This window comes from Aegilops tauschii, chromosome 7 (genome assembly GCF_002575655.3).
Source record: "Aegilops tauschii subsp. strangulata cultivar AL8/78 chromosome 7, Aet v6.0, whole genome shotgun sequence".
Classification (NCBI taxonomy): domain Eukaryota; kingdom Viridiplantae; phylum Streptophyta; class Magnoliopsida; order Poales; family Poaceae; genus Aegilops; species Aegilops tauschii.
In genome coordinates, this window is record NC_053041.3 from 80,270,114 (window position 1) to 80,297,619 (window position 27,506).

Consider the following 27,506-nt stretch of genomic DNA (forward strand, 5'->3'; position numbering starts at 1 on the left):
ATGGAAATGGAAATTATCCGTATCCGAATTTATTAAAAAAATAAAAAATAAAATATGGTAGGAGATTTTGACACAAATATGGATATGGAAGTGGACATATCCGTATCCGAATAAGATTATGGGAGGTAATTTTAAAAATTCTAGACCCAATATTCTAATTATCCAACATAAAAGCCAAATAAGTGGCCAAATTTTACTCTTTATATGATTAAACTTGTAAATTATTATGCATTACAATAGTATTTATTCATAAACCTATTTATCATTGACTTATTTTATGTCACAAGTTGATTATTTCAGGTCACATAGCTATCGACTAATTTACTTAAGCAATATGTTGATATTATTCGTATCCGGTCCGAATCAAGAAAATATCCAATACTTATCTGTATTCGAATAATATCCGAGCCGCATCCGTATCCAATAACATCCGTATTCGTTTTGAAAATATGAAAATGGAAGTGGTAAGAGCACTATCCGATCCGCATCCGATCCGTTTCCACCCGTAGATATGCTTGTGGTTGATCATCTAACTATGTTATATACCATTCTGTCTAATTAATTGCATCAAGGGCGTTTGGTCTAGTGGTATGATTCTCGCTTTGGGTGCGAGAGGTCGCGAGTTCGATTCTCGCAACGCCCCATTTTTTTATTTCTTCTGTACAAAAATCTACATATAAAACATTTTTTCTGTTTTTTGTTACTTCTGTACAAAAATCTACATATAAATCATTTTTTCTGTTTTTTGATTCTTCTGTAGAAAAATCTACATATAAATCATTTTCTATTTCTTTTATAGAAAAAATAATCTACATACGATGGGGAGCATTACAGCCATTCAGAAGAATGTTACAATGATGTTATTTTAGAAGTATGATGCAGATAATGCGGAAATGGAAGAAAGAGAAATAAAATAAGATTTGCCTTCTTTTAGTTAAGAGATAATATTAACAAGGGAGTGACTAATCGTCATACATCTGTTTTTTATTTGCTTCAGGTTTTATTTTCTTCCAGTTGTTGTTTGACACCAGCCCAACCCTTCTAATGATTTGCTCATCAGCATGTCCCCTAACGGGCCGCCTGACGAACCCATTGACACACCCCTCCCACCCCTCACGTATTCCTGGCGACCACAGCGGCGGCTATCGATGGTCACAAACGGGGGAGGGTGGGCGGCCGCCATGACATGTGGTGTTTCTTCATATCTGAAAACACGAACGGGGTGAGAAGGAAGGCGGCGACTTGGATGGACAAGAATCCAACAGCTCGTGGTGGGCCAATAGGGTGGTTGGAACGCGACCGGCTAAAACTTTGGGCTGGTGCGCCGGCGCCTATCAGTCGCCTTTTTCTGTTTTTGACTTTTGCAACGGAGCGGAGGCAGGCACTAGGACAGGGCTACTAGGGGCTTTGTTGGACCTGTGCTGGACATATGTTGGGGTGGCGAAAAATCAAGTGGGATCCCGGCCCCCCTCCTCAGTCCTCTCAGCATAACGTGCGTCCGCCCTGGATGTTTGCCACTAGCGGCTCCAGCTCCAGCAACATTTGCTCTAGCTCTCTCCTTCCCAATGCCGGCTCAACAGTGTGCCCTTGCGACTCCCCTCATCACTCATCGGTGTTGTGCCCAGCCGTCACCACCTCTCCCCACGCCTCCGCTACCGCTCCACTCGTCGGGCCTCCTCGCGGCGCCGACCATGGTGTCCGACCTCCACTGCGCGCCACCGGCACCAGTGCTCCTCCATGGCCTCTCTGTATATATATCCATTTGAAGGAATCCTCATGGCCTCGATCTTGTTTGCGGTTTTTCCTTTTCAGCTAGTCCTACTCTGGATGAGTCTTTGAGTTCTCAAGATTCAGCACCTATATCTACTATCCGCCAATAAGAATGGCATCTAAGTCGTTGTAGTATAGTGGTAAGTATTCCCGCCTGTCACGCGGGTGACCCGGGTTCGATCCCCGGCAACGGCGACCTTTTTTTCATCCCCTGCAACAGCTAATATAATGATTATGTTATGTAAATTTCCGTTTAATTATTACCATCAATTGGGCGTTTGGTCTAGTGGTATGATTCTCGCTTTGGGTGCGAGAGGTCGCGAGTTGATTCTCGCAACGCCCCTGTTTTTTGTTTTTATTTTATTTTCTTCTCACCCCTGATTTTTTTCCCAGGTGAACGCGTGTGCCACTGTTGAAAAAAAGGGCTACCACTTGTGTTTACTTACCCTAGATAGGTCTCACATTTGTCCTCCGGAAAAAAAAATACACGGTGGCATCTTAACTTAATAAAACCACTCAAAGAAATCTGAACTTAAAAAAAGAGAAGGTCACTGGCAGATTGTACCTGCATTTTCTTTCATTATTAGGGATGAAGAGAACTTGTGTCCTCTAGCCAATTAACCAAAGAAAGGGCTGTCCGGTCCCGTGAAAAGAAAAAGAACCCAAAGAATGGGTTGTCGAATAATCCCTCCGTCTCAAAAATAAGTGCCATTGATTTACGAAAATACAAAGGTGAACATGGATGCGTGCGCATCCACGTAAATAGTAAATTCATAAAAAAATACTAAAAAAATAAAATTTTCTAAAATTTCGCTGTATGAAACTTAGTCGATCATACTACTCACATGTGAAGTTGCATGATGTATTGACACCCATGGTATTCTTAGTGAAGAAAATACTAGTGCGATCATACTATTCATTAAACATTGTTTTTAATATAGCTTCGATTTTATCATTTTTGCCCAGATTACCACAAATGTGATTTCTTCGTGAAACTTCATATGCGAGTATACCGGTTGACTATGTATATTACAAAAATAAATACAGATTTTTTGAATTTTTTTCTAGCATTTTTTCGAATTTACTATTCATAGAGGGTGCGCGTGCACCCATGTTCACCAAATCTGCGTCCGTTGATTTAGTTCAACTACACGAAGGCTAAGGTAAATTTTCACACAAACAAATCACATTATATACAATCTTGTTTTCCACCTCTTTATTGATCAAGTTTGTCAGGTTCGCGCTGTGTGTGTAACAAATTTTGTGGCACATTTCAATGGCCCTGTCTATTGCTCCATCAGGAGGGCGTCGATATTGCGCTTGCCCTCTGGACCTTTGCTGTACCAGGATGAGACATAGTCGCCGTAAACCACATCCCGATACTTCTGCGGATGGTCCTTGCTCACGAGCTGGGGGGCAGTACATATTTTCTGAGATTTAGGTGGATCGTAGAACGTCGCCACTGACAAGCGGGCACGGTCGGCATTGACCACAGCTCGATGCACGGCGCTCTTGTATCTTCCGTTGGTTATGATCTGAATCATGGTAGAAAACATGAGCAACATATGAAAGAACCATTTAGCGACTATGCAGGAGGAGATTTTCGGCTTAAGTTAGAATCAACGGTTTGGTCAGAGACCATGTCAATCTAATGAAAGATAACAAAATGTACATGCAGAAGTCAATCTAGTGAAAACATAACAAAATGTTCATACGGAAGAAGCGCGGCCATATGATAAGATTTGCACTTATTCACCCAAACATTGAACATGAAGCATAAAAAAGAACGCTAAATAAACTGGGATTAATTAGCATTCTGCATGTAAACAGAAGAAAGAAAATTGTGTCATGATGCTCAATCAGTACATTATGTGCTGCCCCGCCAAACAATTGTAATGGTTGGTGTAATGAAGTTTACTGACAAATTGTTTCTGACAGTTTACTAAATTTTAGCTGATGGAATATCAAAGCAGCACATCCTTGAACTAGTAGTAGGTTTTATTCCTACCAGTATTTCAGCATCTGTTGATTTTGATCACATTCATACAAGCTATCTAGAAATATTGAATTGAAGTCGTCCAAAATAGAACAGGGTATTGTAAGTATATATGTTAGACAGACCCTAGAAGTCATATCACTGATTGATTAGAGGGAATGAGAGTTTAAGTGGGAAGGGGAATGGGAGTTGAGAAAGCCATATATGTTAAGACAGACCCTAGAAGTCATATCACTGATTGATTAGAGGGAATGAGAGTTTAAGTGTGAAGGGGAATGGGAGTTGAGAAAGCCAATTCCCACCATTTTCTTCCCACGGGATACCCTGTTAATTCGTGGGCAGAGTTTCATCCAACACTAATTCCAATCATATACCAAACAAGGGAATGGAAGTAAAAAAGTCTACTTCCCATTGCCTAATTCCTCCACAAACTCCCTTGTGCAAACTCCCATTCCCCTGCCCAAGTGATTACCAAACAGGCTGTTAAGTAATAAACACATAAAAGCATGTGGAGGTATTTTACCTCTGTCTGGTCAGACAGAATTACAAGGATTGCACCAGGCACAGGATGCACAGGTATCCACATCCCATCCTTAAATACCTCGAGCCCACCCACATCATCTTGTATTAGAAGTGTTATTGCGCCAAAGTCAGAATGAGATTGCAATCCGAGAGCAAGATCTGGCTGTGGACAAGGGGAATAGTAGCTAACGGTGATGTTCTGATAAGCTTCCCCCACCGCTTCTTGCAGGTAGGAGGGTGGCAAGTTCAGACTTTCAGAGATGATGCACAGCAATCTTTGGGCAAGGACTTTCATGCTGTCACTGTATTTTACAACAGTGTCCCTGCAAACATTGCAGATATATTAGGCTATTTGTTCTCGTAAAAAGATAGTTAATGTGATAGATCTTGTAGAAACATGGGCAATGATACAAGGTAGCTCATGAGATGTATTAATGAATCTCGGTAGCGATGTGTCGTGCTACAGTAGTATCTGGCTGAATTTCTACTCAGAATCATACTCTGAAAGAACCTATGTAGACAATTAGAAAATCACACTGAAATGGTCATTTCTAGAAATTAAATCGCATGGAAAAAAAATTGTGTGAAATACTGGTCCAACAGCGAATCTACAACAGAGACAGTGTGTTTTGCCACCAATTTTTTTACTCAATCCTGCATCTGAGCATGTAATTGCTCATAAAATGGCCAAAGCAGTCCAAAAATTCTACAAAAGATATGGAGCGTGCACATTTAACGCGTAGGAGCTCATCCAGAGACTACTCTGTAGTCTAGTCTCTGTACCAGGGCAAAAAATTCACTCTTACCTGTATCCTGGGACGAAGTCGGGCCACCGGGCGGGGTCGCGGCGGGACTCGGGGAGGGTGTGGTGGTCGAAGTAGTCGCGCCAGTCGAGCACGGAGTCGTCTTTGGCGAGCATGCGGCTGCCGTACCCCTCGGCGGCGGCGCCCCTGGCCGGGTCGCAGCCGAACCGGAGCTTCTCCGCCATGGGGGCGCGGAAGAAGGCCAGCCCGGCGGCCCGCATCGCGTCGAGCAGCCCCGCCGGGGCCCCGTGGTTGACGACGTGGAAGGCGCCCCACTCGGCGCACGCGCGGCCGACCGCGTGGGTTGTTGCGGCGGCGGCGTCCGAGAGGTCCAGGACGGGGACGGAGAGGGAGGCGGCGGGGGAGGGGCCCGCGCGGAGGTCGGGCGGCTGGATGTACTGCGCCGGGAGGTGGGGCACGCCGGCGTCGGCGAGCGCCTGGACGCGGGGCGCCGCGGCGGTTTCCATCGGAGCAGCGGGGTTCGGCGACTACCCACCGGTGGCGTGGTGGTCACAGCTACTGTGCTGGTAGGACCGACCGACGAATGGAGATTTTTTCTTTTTTGGTTCAGAATTTCAATTTCTCCTAAACCAGGACTCCAGGAGTACAAACAACCCTGGAAAAATAAATACAGAAATTATATTGGAGTCCTTGGGCCACAACTTTCTTTGCATGACACTCCATCTTCGGAACAAGCTTGTCGTTGTTGATCACAGAAGGGAAGTCATCAAGGGCCACAACTTCACTGGCGTAACACCCTCGAGAAGAAGTCATCACAAACGGAAGAGTTGAAAATCCGAGAGCATGCCTCATTATTTCTCATAGGCGTCACGCCGGCACAAGAGAACGCACCGACGTGATAAAAGTTGAGACGGGAGCATCAGACTGCAGGAGGAAGTTGTCGGCGTCGTCGCATCGAAGTACCCAGTAAACCCTAGCCTCGTCATCCTGAAAGCACGACAAGAAGGATTTATGCCCGTGAGTCAATGATGACATCATCATTGAGATGGACAAGTTGGAGAAAAAAATGTATTCACCAGACTCGCACTGCCGCCATAATCAATGATGCGCCACCAAAAAACCCTAATGTATGGATCGACGCCGAAGCACTAGGGTTGCCCACCTATCGCACCGCCGGAGAAGCCGGTGGAGTAACCAACAGGCTCAACACCGATGATGATGATGATGATGGATGGATGGCGAGGAATGACGACTCGCCTTGATTACCTCTCATGACAAAGGGGAAAGGTGAGGAGAGAGAACTAACACAAATTGTTTGATTCCACATGGGTAACAAAAAATGATTCCCATCATAAATTCTGGTTAAGTTACACCACTGTATCATATATAGACCACACAATAAATCAAACTAAACTACCCCTAAAAATGAACATCTCTTAAGTTATTAAGCTCCCTTAGAATGGAGTGTCCTACTGCACCAGTTAGTCTGCAATCGTGGCCGCGCATGTTAGGAAGTGTATCGGTTGTCGGTTGCGGTTGGGCTTGTTCGCACGTGGACGTGACGCTTATGATGATCGGTACACAAATCTTTAAATTCATGAACACTTCTGCAATGCATTAATATTTCTAAAAATCATGAACATTTCTAAAATTTGGGAACTACTTTGAAAGAACATTTTCTAAATTCATGATCGTTTTGAAGTTAGCAAACATTTTTTGTATTGTGGGGAAAATTGTTCAAATTTGCGAATATTTCCTAAATTCGTGAACATTTTTAAAAGTCACAAACATTTTTCAAATATGTCTACTTTTAAGTTAATGGATATTTTTATTTTTACAATGTTTTCAAAATTCACGAAGATTCCTTTATTTTTCAAACATTTAAATATCCTCTCTACTTTTTTAGTTTTCTTTCCTCTTTAGTTTGCCTTCGCTTCTTTGGATGGGTCGAAGCCCAATAGGGAGGTCGGTAGCCAACCAAAGTGAGTGTCCTGGGGCGTGTGTGTTTGGTCATCCTTGGACGCGTTGCACGTGAATAGGATCCCCCGTGTGTGTGGTTTAATTCGCTATTAGGGAAGGGACAGACTGGTTTTCTACTTCGTGCATTTGTGAGGGGGTGGCGCCAACTTGTTGTATATGCGGTGAGCGGTCAGGGTCATCACTTTTTGCCTTCCCCACCGGGCTCCTCGTGCGATGGATTCGAGGTGGAAGACCAACGTTGTACTAGTGCTAGCTAGGGGAAGATAGATATAATGAAAAAAAAAAATATGACGTTGGAGAGCCAGGCCAATATGAGCACATCTCGGAGAATCGTTGTAGCTAGGCATCATGACATTAAATCCAACCTCAAAGGTTGAGAGGCAACTAGGTTGAGAGATTGGAGTCCTTTGGAGAGGAGACGAAAACCATTGCAAGGAGAGTGATTATGAGAGCACAGGCATGAGTGAACAAGGTCGCATGAGGCCGGGGCCTGCATCGTACATGAGCCTAGGGCCATGCTCACACGTGCCAACAAAGTAGGGTAGTTAGGAAAAATAGAGGTCCATTTCAGTGTATGTGGTCTGATAGTCAGTTTGAGTTTGGTTTATGTAGGATGAAAATTGGGTATACACCCGAACACAAAACAAAGTAGCGATGAGAACACCGAATCGAACACCATCGACCGAATTAACCAGCAACATCGGTCGACTTAGCTCAGTTCGATTCTTGGACTTCCGATGTTAATAGCCCGACCGAGGAACGGCATGATATATAAAGTCCTAACTTGAAAAAGCTTCAACTTGTTGCATGGGGAAGCATGGAGTGCAGTGATTCAGCATCCTTGACCATCAAAAAACACAACCTGGGACGCTACGTGGCTAGTGATATGATATCCTCGGTTAATGTCGTCTCGCCCTGATATGATATTAACCAGCGTCGTCACACTCACACACGGATGAAAAGAAAAGACTAGAATCTATATCTAGTATACCGAAAGCATGATGTAGACCGAATATTAGCCCTAAGCAATAATGGTTGGAGTCAATCAACCGAGCTGCTCTTATCAGAAACCACCAGAATCAAAAAGTCTTGGGCGTGATGTAGAGCGAGGCTCCACGAACGCAACAAACGGTGGTCGGCGGCGTGGTAGTGGCAAACCGACGAAGCCCTCCACCACGGACGGACGTAGTGCCCTTGGCTTTGCTGCGCTCGCTAGGCCCTGCGGGGCTGTGTTCAGTGTGCGTCCGCGTGATGTGCTCGGCGAAAAGGTGTGGCCGTGGTAAGCTTAATTAAAAGCTATTCCTATTATCGACAAAAGAGGTGGTTTGGATTTGATTTGTCGTGTTACTTGCGCCGCCGCCATGATCCTCCTTTTGAAGAGAGTGCCGCCATGATCGAGACTGGGTATAGAGAGAGGGAGAGGGGATGCAAAACAACTTGTCCGCCCCCTCGCCAGAAAAGGTTGACAACAGGGAGGGATGTGCTCTTGGAGGAATTGGCCTGTGGGAGTACTTTTGTGTGTCAGCCTAGCACTAGTGACAGCAACAGCCCGTGAGCGATCGGTTCGATTCGCGGGCCTCCACCACCACCACCACCACCACTCCGCCTCCGCTCCGTGTGCCTCTGCCTCGCACGGACCGGAAGCGCACAGATGCGCCTAATAATGGCCGCCCGTTTTGTCTTGTTCTTTGCCACCGAGACCGAAACCGATCGCCCGAGTCCCATTCCCACCCCCACCCCTCCAATACCACACCGTCATCGTCATCGTCATCGTCATCGGCCCTCCTCCTCCTCTCTGCGCGATCCTATTGAACCTCCCCCGTTCGTACGTCTTCCGCGAGAGAGAGAGAGAGAGAGAGAGAGAGAGAGAGAGAGAGGCGAGTGGAGAAGGGAGTCGAGGAGATGGCGGCGGCGGTGAGGGTGGAGAAGGCGACGAGCGACCTGCTGCTGGGGCCCGACTGGACCCTCAACATCGACATCTGCGACGGCGTCAACTCCGATCACGGGTTCCCTTCCCTTCCCTACTCTCTCTCTCGGCTTCGTTTCAGTTCTCGATCGGTTCCTGTGCGACCGCGATAATCGCTCGAAATCTGTTTTCTCGATCGGTTCCTTCCTTCCGGTGCTAACAGCCCAATTCCCGTCTTCTCTAGTAGTAGGAGTAGAAGCTATTATTGTTGTTCCTCCTCCTCATCCTAATATGCTAAATTATCGCCACGCGCCAAGGTTAGTTATTAGGTTTATAAAGATATCGGCGAGGGTGGAGAAGGCCGCAGGTTCAGGAAAAGCAGAGCATCGCATACACTATAGCATAGTGGAAATACAGGTTGAGCCCTCCATGTTTTTGGCTTGCCTAGCCTAGCATACGATCTGGGTTCAGGCACAGCAAGACCATATCAGCTTCATGCCACTCCGAAAAAAACTGCACTAGTTATGTTTCAGTTCAGGAAAAACAGAGTACATGCGTTTCATCATTCATGAGTGCTGCTTCTATGGTGCTCTAGATTGGCTAGATTCTCCAGGTTCAGACACACCAGGGCATCTCGGCCTAACCATTGGAACTCTAGATTGTCATAATTTCTTTCTCCAAAAGATTTACACGTTTCAGACAGAGAACATCGGAAGTGTCGCACCATTTTACTTCTTTCTTGTGCATTGACTAGTCTACCGTCTAAGTTTAAGGTACTGAGAAGGTTGGGTGATCCTACCCACACCACGTAAGTCAGAATATAGGCCAAATAACTGGTGACTCTAGAAATAACTGCTGACTTTTGCCGCTGAGAAAACATGTATGACCAAATAAACCTCATATTCACACCAACTTTCTCAAGGACCATGCATCCTTAGAGTACTTTTGAAAACGATTTAGGATGCTGCCTGTCAGTCTTGCGGATGAGCTTTACCACTGACCAAACCTGGCATGCTAGTTCTCATCTGCAACATGTTCCAAGTGGTTACAAGTTTGCAGCCTAGTTTTGCGTGGTCACTACATTAATGACGAGGCAGGCACAGAGCAGCTTATATCCTTAAGTTTTTGTGACTTCTTTCCAAAAGGAGCAAATAGTTGAGCTTACACATAAAGCAATGATTCAGGCAAGCAAAGGAGGTGATTAAAACTCTGAAGAAGCGTCTTCAACACAAGAATTCATCAGTTCAGTCTCTTGCATTGACGGTACGTTTCTCTGCTTGACAGCTTAAGTAAATTTTTAGTCCTGCTTTGATTGTGCTTGTGTGAGAATACCATGAATTGGGATTGCAGCTGTTGGAGACTCTGGTGAAAAATTGTGGGGATCATGTGCATTTTCTGGTTGTAGAGCGCGGTATATTGCAAGAAATGGTCAAACTTGCCAAGAAAAAGGTTAGTTTTCTAATACATGCTGTTGTACACTTTGTTCTCCAGAAAAGCCACTGAATGTTTATTTTCTGAATCATGGAACTAAGAACTACAGTATGTATATTATGTAGGTAAAATTCCTTCCATCTTCTGGCAAATACATGGATTCACACTGTATTTAACATAATTTGATTCGACACGAACATATTCATGATTGTAGTCCAATGTTTCTTATCCGGCCAATGTCAAAAAAATCATTACAATCAGTATGGACGTAGCTCCAAGGCTTAAGACTGGTTAGTTAAGGTCTGAATTACTGAAACAGACAAATGCCAGGTGGTCACGGCCTCATGGCTAACCCATAGACCTTCGAAATTTGCACTCACTGCTACCTGAGCAAACTGAGATATGCAAGATTTCTTTTCAAACCTATTGGGTAGTAATCTTCTTTTAAGTTTCCCCTTTTTTAATCAAATTCATAAGATCTTAGTGTTTTATTTGGCATCCATGTGTACTCATCCAATCTTTGCTCTTACAGTCAGTTAACTTTCTAAACATTACATTTACTCTGGCTCTCTGTCTAATTAATTCTAATTACCATATGTATCATAAATTTTGTGTTCTCTAAAAGTTTGTTTTTGTGGTATTGATTAAAATTCTTCAGTATAACCACAGGCAAATGTGCAAGTGAGGGACAAAATTTTGACACTCCTTGATTCTTGGCAAGAAGCATTTGGTGGGCCTGGTGGGAAGCACCCTCAGTTCTACTGGGCATATTCTGAACTTAAGGTATTTTTATTGTCTGCTAAACCATCCAGAACAACCTACACTTCATGACACACCCTTTTATTCTTCAACTTTCGAAAGTCACCCATCAGATATGTGAATCTGGTACATATACCAATGAGCCTCTTTAATTGCAGCAATCTGGTTTAGAATTTCCTAGGCGCTCACCTGAGGCAGCAACAATATTCGCCCCTCACCTTCAACCAGGGATCGGGAGTCCAGCCAATTCATCCTTGAGAGCTGATGGGATGATTTCATCAAGTGGCTCTCCTCTGAGGTAACCATTTATTTTATATTTTTATGCATCTTTTGTGTGCTCCATGTTAGTGTCTGAGAAAACGGATGAAATTCGTTTCATGCTATATGACATATTTTTATCTGTTTAGTTTGTCAGATTTGCAACGAATTTTAAGTGCCGCGGAGCTACTAAGTGAGATGCTGAGAGAAGTGGATCCAAATGATCATGAGGTATACAGATTTATTCTGTTTTTTCTTCTCGCTGTTCTTCTATTTATTTATTTTTTTGCAGAAGAAAGAACTTTATTGATTTGGAACAGTACTATTAAAATGGTTCTGAAGCAACTCGAACACACACATCGGAGCCGTGAAACACAGAATGCATAGTCCGCTTGGCTAGTTCAGCCAACAAATGAGCTACTCCATTAGTCCATGGTTCACTTGAACTTCTGGTAACAAGTGCATAGCAGATTTCGCCAATTCTAAGTATGCTTACTCCAATTTGGTTATTCTCTAGCAACCGCTGTGAAATTCTCACTCTTGTACTTTGAGCTCTTTCCAAAAAACAAAACTGCCCAACATTGATCGGAGTGAACTTCCGACTCCTTGCTTCTCGCTCTTCACCCTTGCCCTTCCAGCTAACCCTCCTGATCGGCCTGGCGAGGGCTGGGGACTGGGGGTGACGCGGCCTGGCGTTCCTGGGCATCGGGCGGCGGCTGCTGGCAGCGAGGTGACCGGCGGCTCTTCTCACGGGCGGGTGGAGGCAGGACAGCGGGTGGTCGGTGGAGGCCTAGGCCTCGGACAGTGGTGGCGGGGTGATGCGTGGAGAGCCGATGGGGCGCGGGGCTCGCACAGTGGTTGCGGCTGCTCGGCGGCCCCCATTTGGATCTAGGATGCCAGATCTGATGGGGCGGCGTCCGCCCTTCCCAGGTGCGTTGGCTGGCAGTAGGGTGGCAATGTGGACTGGGCGCTGGTGCAGGAGTTTGATGTGGTCCTCCGGCCCGGGGTTCGTTGCTCCTCACGCGACGTCCGGCGCTCAGTCGCCCTGGAGTCGATGCACGACTTTGGGCCGCCTCCGTTCCGGCCAAGGTAGGAGCTTGCGGTTCGATTGGGTTATGACGTTGGTGAAGGACCGTGGTGTTGGTGGTCGTAACAGTGTCGTGCCGACAGTCGGATCAGTACTGTAGGCCGCGGATTTGGCATAGTCTGAGTTGATGGCTTGACGATGGCTGTCGGCAGCCACTAGGTCATGTCCCCCTGGTCCACCGGGATTGGTGGGGACTTCAGGAGCGGGTGTGATGGCTTGACGATGGCTGTCGGCAGCCACTAGGTCATGTCCCCCTGGTCCACCGGGATTGGTGGGGACTTCAGGAGCGGGTGTGATGGCTTGACGATGGCTGTCGGCAGCCACTAGGTCATGTCCCCCTGGTCCACCGGGATTGGTGGGGACTTCAGGAGCGGGTGCCCCCACTGTGAAGTGGACGGTTGGCAATTTCTCGTGGCATGGATGCTGGGGGGGGGGGGGGGGGCGGCCCTGGAAGGTGGTCCGCATGGTTGGCTCTCCGGCGGGCACCATGGCGGTGGTGGTGGCATTGTCTCTTGGTAGTGTGGGTGGAGAGAGGCATAGCGCAAGGTGGCTCGGGGCCGCTCTCGGTCTCCGTGGTGGCGCCTCGATCAGGATCTGGGGATCTGAGCTCGTCATGCTTCTTCCAAAGACCTCATTGTGGCATGCGGGACCTGTCGGGCGAAAGCTCTGCGCTCTGGCGCCGATGATGGCGACGCTCGTGGGCGCCACTCTCTTCTTGAAGATGTCGTCGTGGTGTTCCCCCCTGTGTCCGGATTTCGGGTGAAAACCTTTGTCCATTGTGGACTCGACAGCGGTGATGCGCGGCGCCGACATCCCTCCTGTGTTTTTTCGGTAGCGTAGTCGCGTGCAGTGTACGTGATCCGATCATCCTGGGATCAACTTTGTAAGAGGGCTACCTCTCTACCTTGTATCGTTCGGCCGTGTACTTTGTTTGGTTGTTGCTTTATATATAAAGCGGGGCGAAAGCCTGTTTGGAGAGATTTGACTAGAAAGTAATGTTGAAATCCAAGTCTACGTCGCAAGTTTCTCGCCCTTTACTTCAACTGTCTTGTTTCACGAAGGAAGAGCAGTGTGGGATTTTTGTTCCCCCACAAGGCAGAGTAGCTCCTGAACTGTCCAAAGCCAAAGGCACCACAATCCTCGACAGCTCTACCCAAGAAGATTCATTGCCACCATGGATCCTGCATCAGTGAGGAAGCAGGAGGGTCGTTGCTGGTGCTGCCATATTAGAGAAAACCATGAATACAGAGGTTGAATAACCACCACCAAGGTGGGAAAAGAAGCCTGTCGCCACCATTCTATATGTGAGAGGGACGATGAAACACCTGTGAGCACGCCGGGGAGGAGAGGACAACCAACGTGTCCGGCCAAGGTAATGAGATCCACCAAGGAATCCACATGCTGACATGTAGTCTTTCCCGAGCGGCCGTCCGCGTGGGTCATGGCGCGACTCACTGCCATGTACAACCCTATTGTTGGTTCCTCTATATTGATGTCAATAAATGTCATACAAGTTAAAGTTTTAACTAATTTATTTAGTGTGGTACTGTTGTATGCTCAAGAGCACTTTTTGCATCCAACGTATATGAGTCTAATCTTGAGGGTTTGAAATGATTTATTGTTGCCTTGTGTTGGTCACTACACATGTAAATTTCTAAATCACTGACATGCTTGTCATTTTAGGCTGTGAATGATGAAATTATCGCGGAACTTGTGAACCAATGCCGGTCATACCAGAAAAAGATCATGAGTTTGGTTAGTTCAGTGAGGTACGTGCTGTATGAACATTGTCTACTACATTCTCGCATCTTATTACCATTTATGAAGGGATAAATGTGTGGCAGCAGTCATATCATCTTTTGCTATTAAGGGCATATTTGGTTTAAAGGATTTCTGTGTGTAAGTTGTGTGTAAGAATAATCCGTTGTTTCTCCACACAACCTTTCACTCAGATTGTAATTCTGTTTCAAATCAATAACGATTAAGATTCTCCGTCAAAAAATTAAACCCAGACCAAAGTCAAGCTTATTACCTGGACACTCCCCTTACATAACATGAGTACGTGACAACGTTAAGTAGTGGCAATCACTGTTCAGAGGCAGGGATCATTTTTACAGAATGACAACCGCAATTCCATATAAATTATCTGACGTTCCTGTGCTGCATTACAGTGATGAGGACCTCTTGAGCCAAAGTCTCGACTTAAACGACAGATTGCAAATTCTGCTTTCCAAACACGATGCAATTGCATCAGGTTCCCCTCTACCGGGTGAAGAAACGGATGTGTTGAGTGAGTTGCCCAGAGGGATCACTACAACCCCTGCAGCAACAGTTGTTCCCGAAACTGCCATTGTACCAACTTTTGTCTTGGATGATGAAGAGGAAGAGGAGGAAGATGATGAGTTCTCTCAGCTGGCTCGCAGGTCGTACTAATGACCGATCTTTATTGTTTCATATTCGTTCAGTCTATCTTGCATGATTCATTACTGACGATTAATTGTGGTCAGGAATTCGAGATTCAGGTCAGCAAATGAGAAGAGCGCCTCTTCAGGTGTAGGCGCATCATCGTCGTCCACGCAGGATGGAACAGCAAGCTCAGCAGCTTCTGAGACCACTACATCATCACCATCTACTTCAAGCAGTGCATTAGCATTGCCTGATCATCTAGCTCCTATAAGGACTTCTCCAGAAGACAAGATTATGAGCGACCTCCTTGCGCTCACCATAGTGTCAAGCCCATCACCTGAACCTGCCTTGCATCCTGGTGGTTCCCCAACCAGTTATCATCCACAGCCTCATTATGCAGACCCACAACACACAGCTGCAGCGCACAACAGCTACGTCGCTCCTTGGGCTCAGCATCAACCTCAAACTGCACCCATTAAGCAGCAGCAGCAGCAGCACCAACCACCACCTCAACCACAATTTTCTTACAACCCATCTCCTTACCCGCCACCACCATGGGCCCCTCAGGACAACACCGAGTCAAACCCTTTCGTGGCATCTTCATCGCAGCAACTTTCTACTTCTAACTCGCCTCTTAAAGTACCGCCGAACATGAGGCCCCTACAGCAATCGCAATCTTTTGGCGTACCGCTTCGAAGTGCCGCGTCAGATTCACCGACAAACAAGAGCCTGAAGCAACCCATGTCTGCAGGGTCTCGCCGACCGTCTTATGTTCCTTCTAACAAGTTCTTTGATGATCTGCTTGAGAGAAATGCGGATGGTACTCTGAAAACGAGCAGTGGGGTAATTGGAGGCACATCCAGTCCATACAAACCGTAGTGATGCTAGTGGAATCAATATACAGTATGAAGGAATATCTGTCCTGTGGTTCATACAAACCAATAAACCGTAGTGATGACAGCGGAATCAAAATACTATGAAAGACTTTGCATTGTTTGTCTTGATAACTGCTACAATTTCAAAAATACGAGCCAATAAACCATGGTGATGCCAGTGGAATCAAAATATGAAATTTTGCATTGTTTGTCTTGATGACTGCTGTGATTCCATTTGGCCCGCAAACTTTGTTGCCTTGATTGGTTTGCTTGATGCTTCTGGGTACCATTATTAGTAATTTATGCGAAAACAGAGCATGTGAAACCCCCAATCTTATTTGTTGTGGAGTTAAAATTGATTGTGCACTTCAATTAAGATGTCATTGAGAAGTTGATGCAATTTGTGCAGCTGATTTCTTATTTCCTTGCACTGGACAACTGCAGAAAGAAAGTTGGTGTGATCTTGAACTCTGAAGGCAGTCCTTGCCTTTAGATTCAAATCACCCCTTCAATCTCCATTAATTTTTTAGACTGAAGTCATTGCGCCCAGCTTCAATTTCGCTTCAGATATTCACCTTCATCACTCTGATCCAGATTCCATCTCATAGAAATGGACTTCCTCAGGCACTTGCTCGGCTAGAAAATGTAGTTCAAATAATTTTCAGTTAGATTTTCAGTGCATGCTCTAGCCTTTTTCATTGCAGGCGCCATCTACCATGGTCCGATGGCCCGTATGAAGCAGGAACGGGCTTGTGTTCAGGTGCTCGTTAGTCATTAGGTACACAAATATATTACATAACATATATGAACTTTTGTACTCCCTAACTAAAACCACGGCAAGTATTTTGGAGCGGAGGAAGTACTACACAAATTTAATTTTTCATATAAGAACAATTTTCGAATACACGATGACATTGTGTTTCGTAGTATGACATATATTCACATGTATATGATTTATTTAAATCCTCGCACCTTTGAAAATGCATGAACTTTCCAAATACTGAAACATAATCTTTTATTCAAGAACATTTTCTAATACGCGGTGAACATGTTTTTTTTGCGTGTGGTAAACATGTTCTTTCATACGTGTGAAGTTTTATTTGTTCAAACGTGAACAGTTCTCATCTTTCATAATATTTCCCCATTTAAAAAACTTTTTTTTGACAATATCATTTAAAACTTTAAGAAAAAATATTTTCCCTAATTTGGGAAAAAAATATATGATATGTTCCTATTATGTATACCATTTTTTACAATCATTCTTAAATTTGTTAATTTTTTTTAGGGATCTTAAATTTGTTAAATAAGAAAAGACTAACACCTATATGGGCCAGGCAAGGGATGCGCAATAGCACGAGTGTCAAAAGGGGCTCTCGTGATTGAGCAGTGGTGACTCGAGGGTGAAACCTTGGCCCTGCAGTCACCATCTCCCTCACCTCTCCTCCCTCTGCCACTGCTAGAGTAGGTCGCCTGGTAAAACTGTTCATCTGCGATCAGGACTGCATTTAGGTTTCTGTCATTCCTCCTTTGCGTAGAGGGCTTTGAATTGGGTCATCTCTGCAACGAGTGGCATGCTTAAGTGTTGTCCAGCTACATTGGTCATGCTAGCAGGGTGGTGGCGATTGCATTGGCCATGGCATGGAGGTTGTTCAGAACATGCTAGAAGGTGAATATTCCATGAGGTCCATGGCATCAAAAATTCAAAAAATGTTCATCGAGTTCAATTTTCTTTTCATCAAATTAAAAATAAATTATTGAATTCAAATTTTGTTCATCAAATACAAAAATATTCATCAAGATTCAAAAAATGTTCATCATACATTAAAAAATTCTCATGAATTTTAAAATATTATTCTATATTAAAAAATTATCATGAGTTTTTAGAAATAAGAGATCATTTTTTAATCAGCGAACATTTCATGATATTCATTAACCTTTTTTTGATTTCATGAACATTTTTCCCAAATTAGCGAACTGTTTTTAGAATTTGGAACATTTTTTCTTCAAATTTGTGAGTTTTTAAAAAAAATCCATAAACACGTTTTAAATTCTTGAACATTTTTTAAATTTGTATTTTAAAACTTCTAAATTAGTTTCTAAAATACGTTTGATGAAATCCTGAATTTGATTTGAAGAAGAAAAAACAAAAAAGAAAAAATGAAAGAGAAAAACAAAAAAAAGAGCGCCTCGCCTCGCACATGGGCCGACCCAAAAGTGCGTGTGGGGGAGCAGAGGGTGCGTGTTTCATAGCTTCCCATGGCACAAGGCCCTAAATAGTACTCCCTCCGTCCCAAAATAAGTGACTCAACTTTGTACTAAGATAGTACAAAGTTGAGTCACTTATTTTGGGACGGAGGGAGTACTAGCTCCCATCTATATAGAGTCCTGTTTTTTTTCCTCCTGAAAAAAGGGACCCGGATATCTATTGAATGTCAGATTTTTAGGTATGACTAAGCAAACGTTCTATTAGGCGCAAATTATGTTTGCCAATGATGACAAGTTTAGTTGGCGAGGATGACAAATCCGCCTCAATTCAGTTTATTTTTTGGCCAGAAACTTGTCGTGCTTGCATCATCGCGCCAATATAAATTGCCATGAAAATGTCAGATTTGTTGTGCCTAAAAATCCTACGTCATAATTTTTGTATTTCTGAAAAAGAATAAAGGAATCTATATATTAAAAGTTTGTATTTTCGAATTGCTCGTGTTTTTTTCCTTTTGTGAAAAGCACATGAATGATGAATCTATTATATAAAAGCGCATTAGATGACATACCACCATCTCCATTTGAAAAGCGGGGAGCACTTGACACTGAGTCACTGACGGACTGTACGTAGACAAGTCAGACATGGAGCTGTAGCGTGCTCTCGTGCCTTTTTTTTCCGCTCGTATCAAAAGAGATAGCTGGCCAACTCCACCGTCTACCGGTCTTTGCTAGAGATAGTGCGACAATATATATAAGTATAATATAATAGCGATGCCACCGTCTACCGGCCTGCCTTCTTAGCTCAATCATTGCAGCAAGACTGCAAGAGAGACCATATCCATGGAGGCCAAGCAGGTGGAGCCTCGGAGCCTCAGCGTTGATCACGAGTCACTCAAAGACACCAAGAAGAGGAAGGGGGGATGGATCACCTTCCCTTTCCTCGCAGGTTTGTTCGTGCATCCTACTCATGTGTAGTCTGTGGCTGACGTTCACAATTAAGTTTGTGTCTGGCCGTGTGATCGACGTTTGCAGTGGCCATACTGGGTCTCGGGTTGGCCACCAGCGGCGCGACGGCCAACCTGGTGGTCTACCTGATAAAGGAGTACAACGTGCCGAGCGTCGACGCGGCGCAGATCTCCAACATCATCTCCGGCTCCATCAGCGTCGCACCCGTGGCCGGCGCCATAGTCGCTGACGCCTTCTTCGGCTGCTTCCCCATCGTCGCCGTCGCCATGGTCATGGCCGTCCTGGTAATAAGTCAATGATCTGCGCGCGCGTGACATGTACTATGTATATGTATAAAGCTTCTGCTCCACTGACCACTCCATGCCGCGTGCAGTCCTTGGTCGTGTTCACGCTGACGGCGAGCCTTCCGGGCCTCCGGCCGGCGGCGTGCCAGCTCGGGGCCGGCCCGTGCGAGAAGGCGTCGACGGGGCAGATGGCGGCGCTGTACGCGGCCGTGTTCCTGCTCTGCCTGAGCGCGGCGGGGGCGCGGTTCAACCAGGCGACCATGGGCGCCAACCAGTTCGAGGCCGCCGCCGACCGCGACGTCTTCTTCAACTGGTACTTCATCTTCTTCTACGCGTCCACCGTGCTCGGCGCCACGGTCATCGTCTACGTCCAGGACACGGTGTCCTGGACGCTCGGCTTCGGCGTCTCCTGTGCCGCCAGCGTCGTCGGCCTCGCGGCGTTGCTCCTCGGCGCCAGGCACTACCGGCAGCCCCCCGCCCAGGGCAGCCCGTTCACGGGGCTGGCCAGGGTGGTCGTCGCCGCGGCCAGGAAGAGGAAGGTCAGTGTCGTGGCGTCGGAGGAGTTGAAGTTTTACTACGGGCTACGTAGCGGCGACCATGTCGTTACCCCGAGCGACAGCTTTAGGTAAGAAAAGCTTTTCTAAGTTTTCTCTACGGACTTAGTCAAACTTTTTTTCTAAGTTTGACTTAGGATAATCTTACAACTTCCATTATTTTGAAACGGAGGGGTACTAGTTCGGTTCCACATGCATAAACAAACTTTATAAGCGTTTACTTAAACTCAAAACTTTTAAAATGACAGGGAATGTTGGAAGTAAATAATGATTTATTTATTTTGAGTTGATTTTCTTTTGTTAGGACGTGCTTTTGTAGTATACCCATGGTTTAGAATTTTAGTTTCAGAAATATTTCAGCTACAACGAAAATCATTTAATTTTCAGTTATTTCTAGACAAAGACCAAATTTCTCACATAAATTTAATTGAATACAATCAAATATTCTGATACTTCAAAAAAGTTAAACAAATCCGTCTATTTATTTATAGTACAACCGTAATGGCTAAAATATTTTGACCGAAATGCAATTATCACAGGAAACCGCAACTGTCGTACTACAAAACACCGAATCATCCTCGCTCCAAAATGCTTCGGTTATTTGTAAGTACTACGTGAACTAGGTAGCTACCACGTCGACTAACAACAATTAATGTTTGTTGAATTATTAGTAAGGGTTCCTTTCTGTGTCTGGTCATATAACTTGTGCTAAAAATCAGTTAGGTTCCTCCGTATAAATACCGTTGTACTGCAAAAAAAAAAACAATGTACGAAGTTATACATGCAACACAAAAGGCCCTTTTAGCACAAGACCATACTGATCTTAGCTGGTTTTCATTTTCATTTTTTCCTCGCAACAAATTTGTGTGTGTGCCTAGCTTTGTATTAAAACAATGGGCTTTATGCTAAAATTCGGTCATACTCATATGGATAGAAAATCCATGCTCTCCTTTGGTCTGACCCAGGCAACTTACTCACTGTAGATCTGCCACACACAAACAAGTAATTGTGCAAAGCGGCGAGCACTATTATTCAGTTATTTGCTATCTTAGGCTTTTTGTCTCCCTTTCTTTTGTGCTCGCTGAGAATGAAGATTCCCTTTCGCTGCAATTTGCATGTTTGTAGTTTATTCCCATTCGTACCCACTCACCTTAGGGCTTTCGAAAACACCATATTACTATCTACGATATTCTAGCTTAGATTTTTTTTGAACACAGTACAGACGCAAGCGTTCATATATATATGCTCATACAGTCACCCCTATGAACGTAAACACGCACACCCTACCTATGAGCACCTCCGAGAGACCAAGTCGGCATATTATCTTGAGATTTTATGAAGTCACTGTAGGCGCCTCGTAGTCGACGGGAACGTCTTCTTCCACTGAATATGCATCGCCGGAAATCCTGAAATAAATTCAGGATAAATGTGAGCACCAGGACTTGAACCCTGGTGGGCTGGGGATACTAATGTTCACTATTCTAGTTTAGATTGCACATGCGTTAAGTCTACACAGTTTGGGTTTTGAGCATATTAAGTTCCGTTACATAGTTAACAAAGAGAGTACCGGGTCGCTGTTGGGTATGTAGGACTATGTGGCATGGGTTGTCTTCCTGTCCATGGCAACTTAACTCCCACCTCCACACTATAATTATCATTATCGGTGATTATTAAAGCAATGACATGGACATATTACCTCATGGTTGTGCGAACAAAATGGCGCTTTGCTAGTCTTTTTTGTGTGTGTGGAGACCAAAGAGAAATATTGGCTTTACAATCAGATAAACTTTTAGCGTCCTTATCATGGATATCAAGATTGGTGAACACATTGAAATGGCAAGTATAAATTTGTCTCCATATTAATGTTACAGTTTTACTACTTCCTTCGACCTATATTAATAATCGATGATTTAGTACGATTTGTACTAAATTTATGGATCGAGGGGAGTAGGTTTTGTCGGTTTATAACAATATACATCAATGGTTGATTGCATTTTTCGAATGCCATGTCCATGTCCAAATCAACTCCTTTTTGTATTTATTCTACTTCTTTTCAATATTCAAACCATCAGTGGCAACGCCACCTACTAGCTTTGGCTGTCCAACTTTTTGGTAAAATCATCATATAGTTAGGATCAACTATTTAAGTACATGTTAAGCAAAAATACTACTAGCTACTACTCCATTTGTTCCTTTATGTAATGTGTATTTGTTTTTCATAAAAAATCCATAATGTAAAATGTATTTCTTCTTTTTCATCTACTAGTAAATGTGCACGTGCAACGCACGTTAATATTTAGGCAATATATTAATTGCACGTGGATATTAGATATGCTAATATTTGTGTGTTAATTCTGTGATTAATGCAATATTTGGTATGATATTAGTTACGTGTTAAACATGTTGAACGCTCGCCATTGAAACAGTCTAGGTCGTTGGATTGACTTAGATAGATTTTTCGGTTTTGTCACTCCACCATTCCCTACATGACTTCCATATAAAGTAGTGCGAGATCCCTAATTGGAGTTAATTAAAAAAGAAATCTCTTACCTGATTGCATGCACTCACAAATCTCTCTTTCCTAGCCCACTGATTGATTTTATTCCGGTGCGGTGCGATTCAGCTCCATGTTATTAGCTTGTCGGCTATTTAGTTGTCGTTAACTACCTAATTTGTTCAGAGTATTTTCCTCTAATATTCTCCTCGATTGTGTCTCTTGGTCACCGCGCTAAAAATATACAATATAGGTATCTTTATTTTGCAAAATACTGTATAGGTCCTTACAAACACACATATATATTGAAAAAAAAATACATTCAAATCCCGAGGAGTGTCGAAGACTTCTTTCTCCTACATCCACCGGCGGCGCGCCATGAGTATAGCTCGATGCCACCTTTGGGCCTCCATTTTGGCGGAGCAAACTTTTTTAAACCCAGAAGTTTGTAAGAGCAACATGTTAGTGTCTTGAAATTTCAGCTGAGAAAATTAGTCTCATCCACAAACTTACATACGACGCATCTAAAAAATGCTTAAATATGACAGACAAAATATATTGTTTAGTTGACTAACCAAATTAGTCTCGACAAGGGTCACGACAAATGGTACAATGGTAGCGATTAAGTTGTGCAAAAACACAAAAGAGAATCATGTGAAGATGGATGAGAAGACAGATTGTAACGAAAACTAATGGCACTCTTGTAAACATCACCACTGCCTGATATGAGTATATGAGAAGTCATCGACGACAATGACATCCACTTATTTCCACGCTGCTCGATGGCGCGCGTGCAGCTTCCTGAACCGTGCCGCGGTCATCACGGACGGCGACGTGGACGGGGCTAGCGGCTCGGTGCTCCGGCCGTGGCGCGTGTGCACGGTGCAGCAGGTGGAGGAGTTGAAGACGGTGCTGCGGATCATGCCGCTGTGGAGCGCGGCCATCGTGCTGAGCGTCGCCATCGGCGTGCAGATCAACTTCACCATCCTGCAGGCGCTGGCCATGGACCGCGCCGTGGGCCGGTTCACCGTGCCGGCGGGCTCCATGTTCGTGGGCAGCCTCATGGCCGTGGTCATCTTCCTCGGGCTCCTCGACCGGGTCCTGCTCCCGCTCTGGAGGCGGGTGACCGGCCACACGCCGACGCCGCTGCAGTGCGTGGGCGCGGGCCACGCGCTGACCGTTGTGAGCATGGCCGCGTCCGCCGTCATCGAGCGCCACCGCACCGCCACGGTGCGCGCGCACGGGGAGGAGGGTAACCCCGCGTGGGTGTCGCCGCTGTCGGCCATGTGGCTGCTCCTGCCGTTCGCCGTGGCCGGGGCCGAGGAGGCGCTGCACTTCCCGGCGCAGGTGACGCTGTACTACCAGGAGTTCCCGCCGTCGCTCAAGAACACGGCCACGGGCATGATGGCCATGATCGTGGCGCTGGGGTTCTACCTGAGCACCGCCCTCATCAACGTCGTCCAGCGCGCCACCACCTGGCTGCCGGACAACATGAACGCGTCCAGGCTGGAGAACCTCTACTGGCTGCTCACCGTGCTCGTCGCCGTCAACTTGGGCTACTTCCTTACGTGCGCCAAGCTGTACAGGTACCAGAACATCGGCAAGTAGCTCAAGCTCAGGACGCAACACACTCGTTGTGCATGGGGTGTGTGCTTGCTTTCGGTGTGACGAACGATCAGTTTGGCAACCGCTCCTAGCGATCCAAACAGATTCCGTGATCCGTTCAAAAAGTTTGCGATTCATGTTGGTACTAAGACTAGAAGGAGGGTTGGGCGCGTTTCGCTGCGTCGTTGTCAAATGTGTGTTGTGGTGTCATATGTTGCTAATTAATAAGCTCCACTAACGATGGAGGGTACTGGTGGGAAAGCGCGGATGACTGAATGATTGAGCAATAAGCATTGAACTAATGGCTTACATATCACCCAGATAACTTTGCCAGCAATGTGGAAAGCAGGATATATGCAGCTCACCAGTCAGAGACGTGCATGCGGCCGGATGGGTATGTTATAATTTGTCAAAGCAAGAGCTTATGTAAGAGCGAAACCCCCAAAAGGTGAATTAGAGATTTGTCTAGTCGGAGATGATAGCCTTTTGCCCTGGAGATGAAAAATTCACCCTGTTGATTATATTGTTGCGACATGCGAGTGCGCCACCATAGCGCGTACTCCCTCCAATCTAAAATAAGTGATGTGTTTTTAGTTCAAGTGCCAGAGGGAGTACAAAAGTTGAGGGCATCCCTGTCATCTGCCTTGGCCATGCAGTTCAGACTGCAGACCGAATGTATAACCATTGATGCATAGTCGGGGCATTTGGGCTGTTCTTTTCGTTTGAAGAAAATCAAGCAAATTATTCCTTTAATCTATGCTATAGGGTCTCATTGTCGACGTCCCCTAGTTTGATTTTCATCTTGCACACTACCATTACGAGCAATAGACCCATGTATGCATGCATGCTTCTCCATGTTCTCTTGTCATCGGATATTTCATCGTGCTCTAAAGAAAAGGACTGGCCTATGTGGCCACACATCCTAGTCGATCTTAGTATGGGATGTGACATCTTCTCCCTTTTATGCATGGATGTACGAAAACACTAATGTGAGCAAAGCATATCACAAGGATTCTTTTATTATTGAATGAAATATATTATCTTTCCATCCGCTAACTGTTTTTTTACAGCATCTTTCCATCCGCTATCTAACCAGAGTGTCGACCTTCTTTCATCGATTTTCATGCAACGAGATTTTTCAAACTACTCCCTCCGTTTCAAAATAAATGTCATGGCTTTAGTTAGTAGCTAAGTTAGAGATATTTTGGCAAGTTTTATGTTAGTAGTGGCAACAACCACTTGGTTGCCAAAATATAGAAACTTGGTTACCAAGATATTAAACATGGAGCCACTGTCGGGCACACCAATGTAGGGCAGCCTCACATCAAGCAGAGCCGTAGTTGGCCAGCCCAGTGCAGCAGCAACGTTTCATCCTAGCCCGTGCGCGAGCATGACATGGACTCCCCCCCCCCCCCCCCCCCCCCCCCCCCCCCCCCAACCCACCCACCAAGATGCCGTACGCTAAATTATTTGTATTTAAATTTTCATTTTTTAAATTTTATATTGAAAAACCCATCAGTTTCAAAAAATGTCAACACAGTATGGATTTTTTTAACACAATAACAAAAATGTTGATAGCGTTCAAAAGAAATGTTCCTAAATTTCAAAATATATTTATGTGAAATTATTCGAAAAAATATACAATGTGAATTGTTTTGTGTAATATAAAAATTTCTTTTGTACCATTAAAACAATCTGAAGTTTTAAAGAAATGTTCTCACATTTAAAAAATTGTTTGTGACATTTGAAACTATATTTATAAAACTAAAAAAATATTCGCATGGCATTAGAAAAATATTTATCGCCACAAAAATATTTAACATGTATTTGGAAAAATATTGACCATGTATTCAAAAAAGTGTTCAAGAAAATATATTAAATAAAAATTTATATCATGTATTTTAAAAAAATAATCAACATGTATCAACAAAAATGTTTCACGTGTACACTAAAAATTATATTGTGTACAGAAGAAAAGTAGACATGGGAAAATGGAGAAAAAAAGAAAGACAAAACAGTAAAATGCAAGTAATAAACAACAAAAACTGGTGAAAACAAAGGGAAAAGGAAAACAAAAGAAAAAACCACTGAAAACCAAGAAACACATGAACAACACCAGTGAAAAACAAAGAAAAACAGAAAAAAAAACTGACAAAACCAGTGAAGAAACAGAAAAAGGGGGGAAAACACCTAGAGATAGAAACACAAAGAACGAAACCAGTGATCTCAATCGAAACCAGCGAACGAGAAAAAAAAGTAGGACAGCCGGGTAGCTCCACATGTGTGTAAAAACCTCCAATGAGATGTATGTTAGTTTCACTATAAGCGAGATATAACATTTGTGGCTACTGCAGCCTGGCGTCCGAGCATATTGTTAGAGTTGTTTCGAATATTGATCAACTACGCGCCTCAGATTTATTCTAACACATATGCCGCTCGGCGGGCCTCAAAACCTTAATTAACCATGAATTTCTCTGTACTGGGAAGATGGAGTGTCTGAATGACGAGCCAGCCCCCGAACTCTAGTCTTCACGGACTACTTCGGGTGCAGGTTAGATCGTCCACACTCTCGCTTCCTCAAGTAGGTGTAGGAGCTCTATCAAATTGATTTGGTTAAATACTGGAGCCCCAACTCATGTTCAATCTTGGCCACCTTCGCTCGTCTCTGCGAGACCCGCAATACAATAAACTTGTTAATCTTTGATGGATTCCTCATGATGTAAAGGTTTTCAAAGATCTTAATAGAGGGCCTGGTAGTCAATCTATGAAGCGACATGCATGGCGAATCTTCAATCTTTAAGGATGCACATCTGTGCTGATTTTGCGCTGATTTGTGACAGATTGAAACTTTCATGGAGTATCTTGTAGTGTTGGGTCGAAGACCGCCCCTAGAGGTGTTTCGATATGACGATTTCATGGAGGTGGTAGGGAATGCCAAAATCCAGGCTTCGCTCGACGAAGCACATCCTTCTAAGAACTCCTGGTATGACTGGAAACAAAAGCATTTTTACCTTCACTGATCTACATGAACTGAAATGCACCTCTGATGTAGACAACCAATTGTGAGGGATTGCTACACTTCAACTCCTGGCATGTTGCGGGAGTTGAAGGACATAAAGATCCTTGTGTAGGGGAACATTGCATGAAAAAAAAATCATACGCCCTCGCAAGATCTATCAAGTAGATGCATAGCAACGAGAAGGGAGAGTGTGTCTACGTACCCTCGTAGACCGTAAGCGGAAGCGTTTAGTAACACGGTTGATGTTGTCGAACTTCTTCGCGCTTCAACCGATCAAGTACCGAACGTACGACACCTCCGAGTTTTGCACACGTTCAGCTCGGTGACGTCCTCGCCTTCTTGATCCAGCAAGACGGGCGAAGTGGTGGATGAGTTCCGGCAGCACGACGGCATGGTGACGGTGATGGTGAAGTGATCTCCGCAGGGCTTCGCCTAAGCACTACGAAAAATATGACCGGGGGTGTAAACGGTGGAGGGGGACGCCGCACACGGCTAGGCAATTGTTTGTTATGTGCTAGGCGCCCCCCTCCCACATATATATAGGTGGGAGGGAGGGAGGAGCAGCCAAAGCAGGCGCCCAAGTAGGAGGAATCCTACTTGGGGTCCCTCCCAAGCCGCCCCCCTG

At 44.8% G+C, this 27,506-nt stretch overlaps 3 protein-coding genes and 2 non-coding genes across 6 annotated transcripts; 4 read left to right on the plus strand and 1 right to left on the minus strand.

Moving 5' to 3' along the window:
- Positions 1–571: 571 nt before the first annotated feature.
- On the plus strand, positions 572–643 carry TRNAP-UGG (transfer RNA proline (anticodon UGG)). Its single transcript has one exon. It is a non-coding gene; the product is annotated as a tRNA-Pro (tRNA).
- Positions 644–1,893: 1,250 nt separating this feature from the next.
- TRNAD-GUC (transfer RNA aspartic acid (anticodon GUC)) lies at positions 1,894–1,965 on the plus strand. The gene has a single exon. It is a non-coding gene; the product is annotated as a tRNA-Asp (tRNA).
- A 994-nt stretch (positions 1,966–2,959) lies between these two features.
- Positions 2,960–5,710, minus strand: LOC109768226 (jasmonate-induced oxygenase 4). Its single transcript, XM_020326970.4, has 3 exons — positions 5,095–5,710; positions 4,290–4,611; positions 2,960–3,305 (listed from the first exon to the last, which is right to left on the minus strand). Exons 1-3 carry the CDS (start codon positions 5,556–5,558, stop codon positions 3,057–3,059), a joined length of 1,035 nt encoding a protein of 344 aa, XP_020182559.1. The 5' UTR covers positions 5,559–5,710; the 3' UTR covers positions 2,960–3,056.
- A 2,824-nt stretch (positions 5,711–8,534) lies between these two features.
- Positions 8,535–15,944, plus strand: LOC109768227 (TOM1-like protein 6). 2 transcript variants are annotated; one of them, XM_020326972.4, is made up of 9 exons: positions 8,535–10,031; positions 10,123–10,201; positions 10,289–10,387; positions 11,039–11,152; positions 11,287–11,426; positions 11,536–11,617; positions 14,157–14,242; positions 14,645–14,896; positions 14,981–15,944. In XM_020326972.4, the coding sequence occupies exons 1-9, from the start codon at positions 10,024–10,026 to the stop codon at positions 15,756–15,758; spliced, it is 1,638 nt and encodes a 545-aa protein (XP_020182561.1). In that variant the 5' UTR covers positions 8,535–10,023; the 3' UTR covers positions 15,759–15,944. The 2 variants fall into 2 exon arrangements, with proteins under 2 accessions (XP_020182561.1, XP_020182560.1); XM_020326971.4 differs by having other exon boundaries at positions 8,678–9,038.
- A 2,672-nt stretch (positions 15,945–18,616) lies between these two features.
- LOC109768228 (protein NRT1/ PTR FAMILY 2.7) lies at positions 18,617–24,334 on the plus strand. The gene is made up of 4 exons (XM_020326973.4): positions 18,617–18,905; positions 18,992–19,209; positions 19,299–19,834; positions 23,055–24,334. The coding sequence occupies exons 1-4, from the start codon at positions 18,800–18,802 to the stop codon at positions 23,863–23,865; spliced, it is 1,671 nt and encodes a 556-aa protein (XP_020182562.1). The 5' UTR covers positions 18,617–18,799; the 3' UTR covers positions 23,866–24,334.
- Positions 24,335–27,506: the final 3,172 nt, after the last annotated feature.

What these genes read in the sequence shown, in the direction of transcription:
- LOC109768226 (XM_020326970.4), bottom strand. Translation starts at nt 5,558, where the DNA reads ATGGAAACCGCCGCGGCGCCCCGCGTCCAGGCGCTCGCCGACGCCGGC. An exon ending in GACTTCGTCCCAGGATACAG is followed by an intron (nt 4,612 to 5,094) that starts GTAAGAGTGAAT and finishes CAATGTTTGCAG; the next exon opens with GGACACTGTTGTAAAATACA. An exon ending in TTCTGTCTGACCAGACAGAG is followed by an intron (nt 3,306 to 4,289) that starts GTAAAATACCTC and finishes ACCATGATTCAG; the next exon opens with ATCATAACCAACGGAAGATA.
- LOC109768227 (XM_020326971.4), top strand. Translation starts at nt 8,935, where the DNA reads ATGGCGGCGGCGGTGAGGGTGGAGAAGGCGACGAGCGACCTGCTGCTG. An exon ending in TGGATCCAAATGATCATGAG is followed by an intron (nt 11,618 to 14,156) that starts GTATACAGATTT and finishes TTGTCATTTTAG; the next exon opens with GCTGTGAATGATGAAATTAT. An exon ending in TTCTCTCAGCTGGCTCGCAG is followed by an intron (nt 14,897 to 14,980) that starts GTCGTACTAATG and finishes AATTGTGGTCAG; the next exon opens with GAATTCGAGATTCAGGTCAG.
- LOC109768228 (XM_020326973.4), top strand. Translation starts at nt 18,800, where the DNA reads ATGGAGGCCAAGCAGGTGGAGCCTCGGAGCCTCAGCGTTGATCACGAG. An exon ending in CACCTTCCCTTTCCTCGCAG is followed by an intron (nt 18,906 to 18,991) that starts GTTTGTTCGTGC and finishes CGACGTTTGCAG; the next exon opens with TGGCCATACTGGGTCTCGGG. An exon ending in CCATGGTCATGGCCGTCCTG is followed by an intron (nt 19,210 to 19,298) that starts GTAATAAGTCAA and finishes TGCCGCGTGCAG; the next exon opens with TCCTTGGTCGTGTTCACGCT.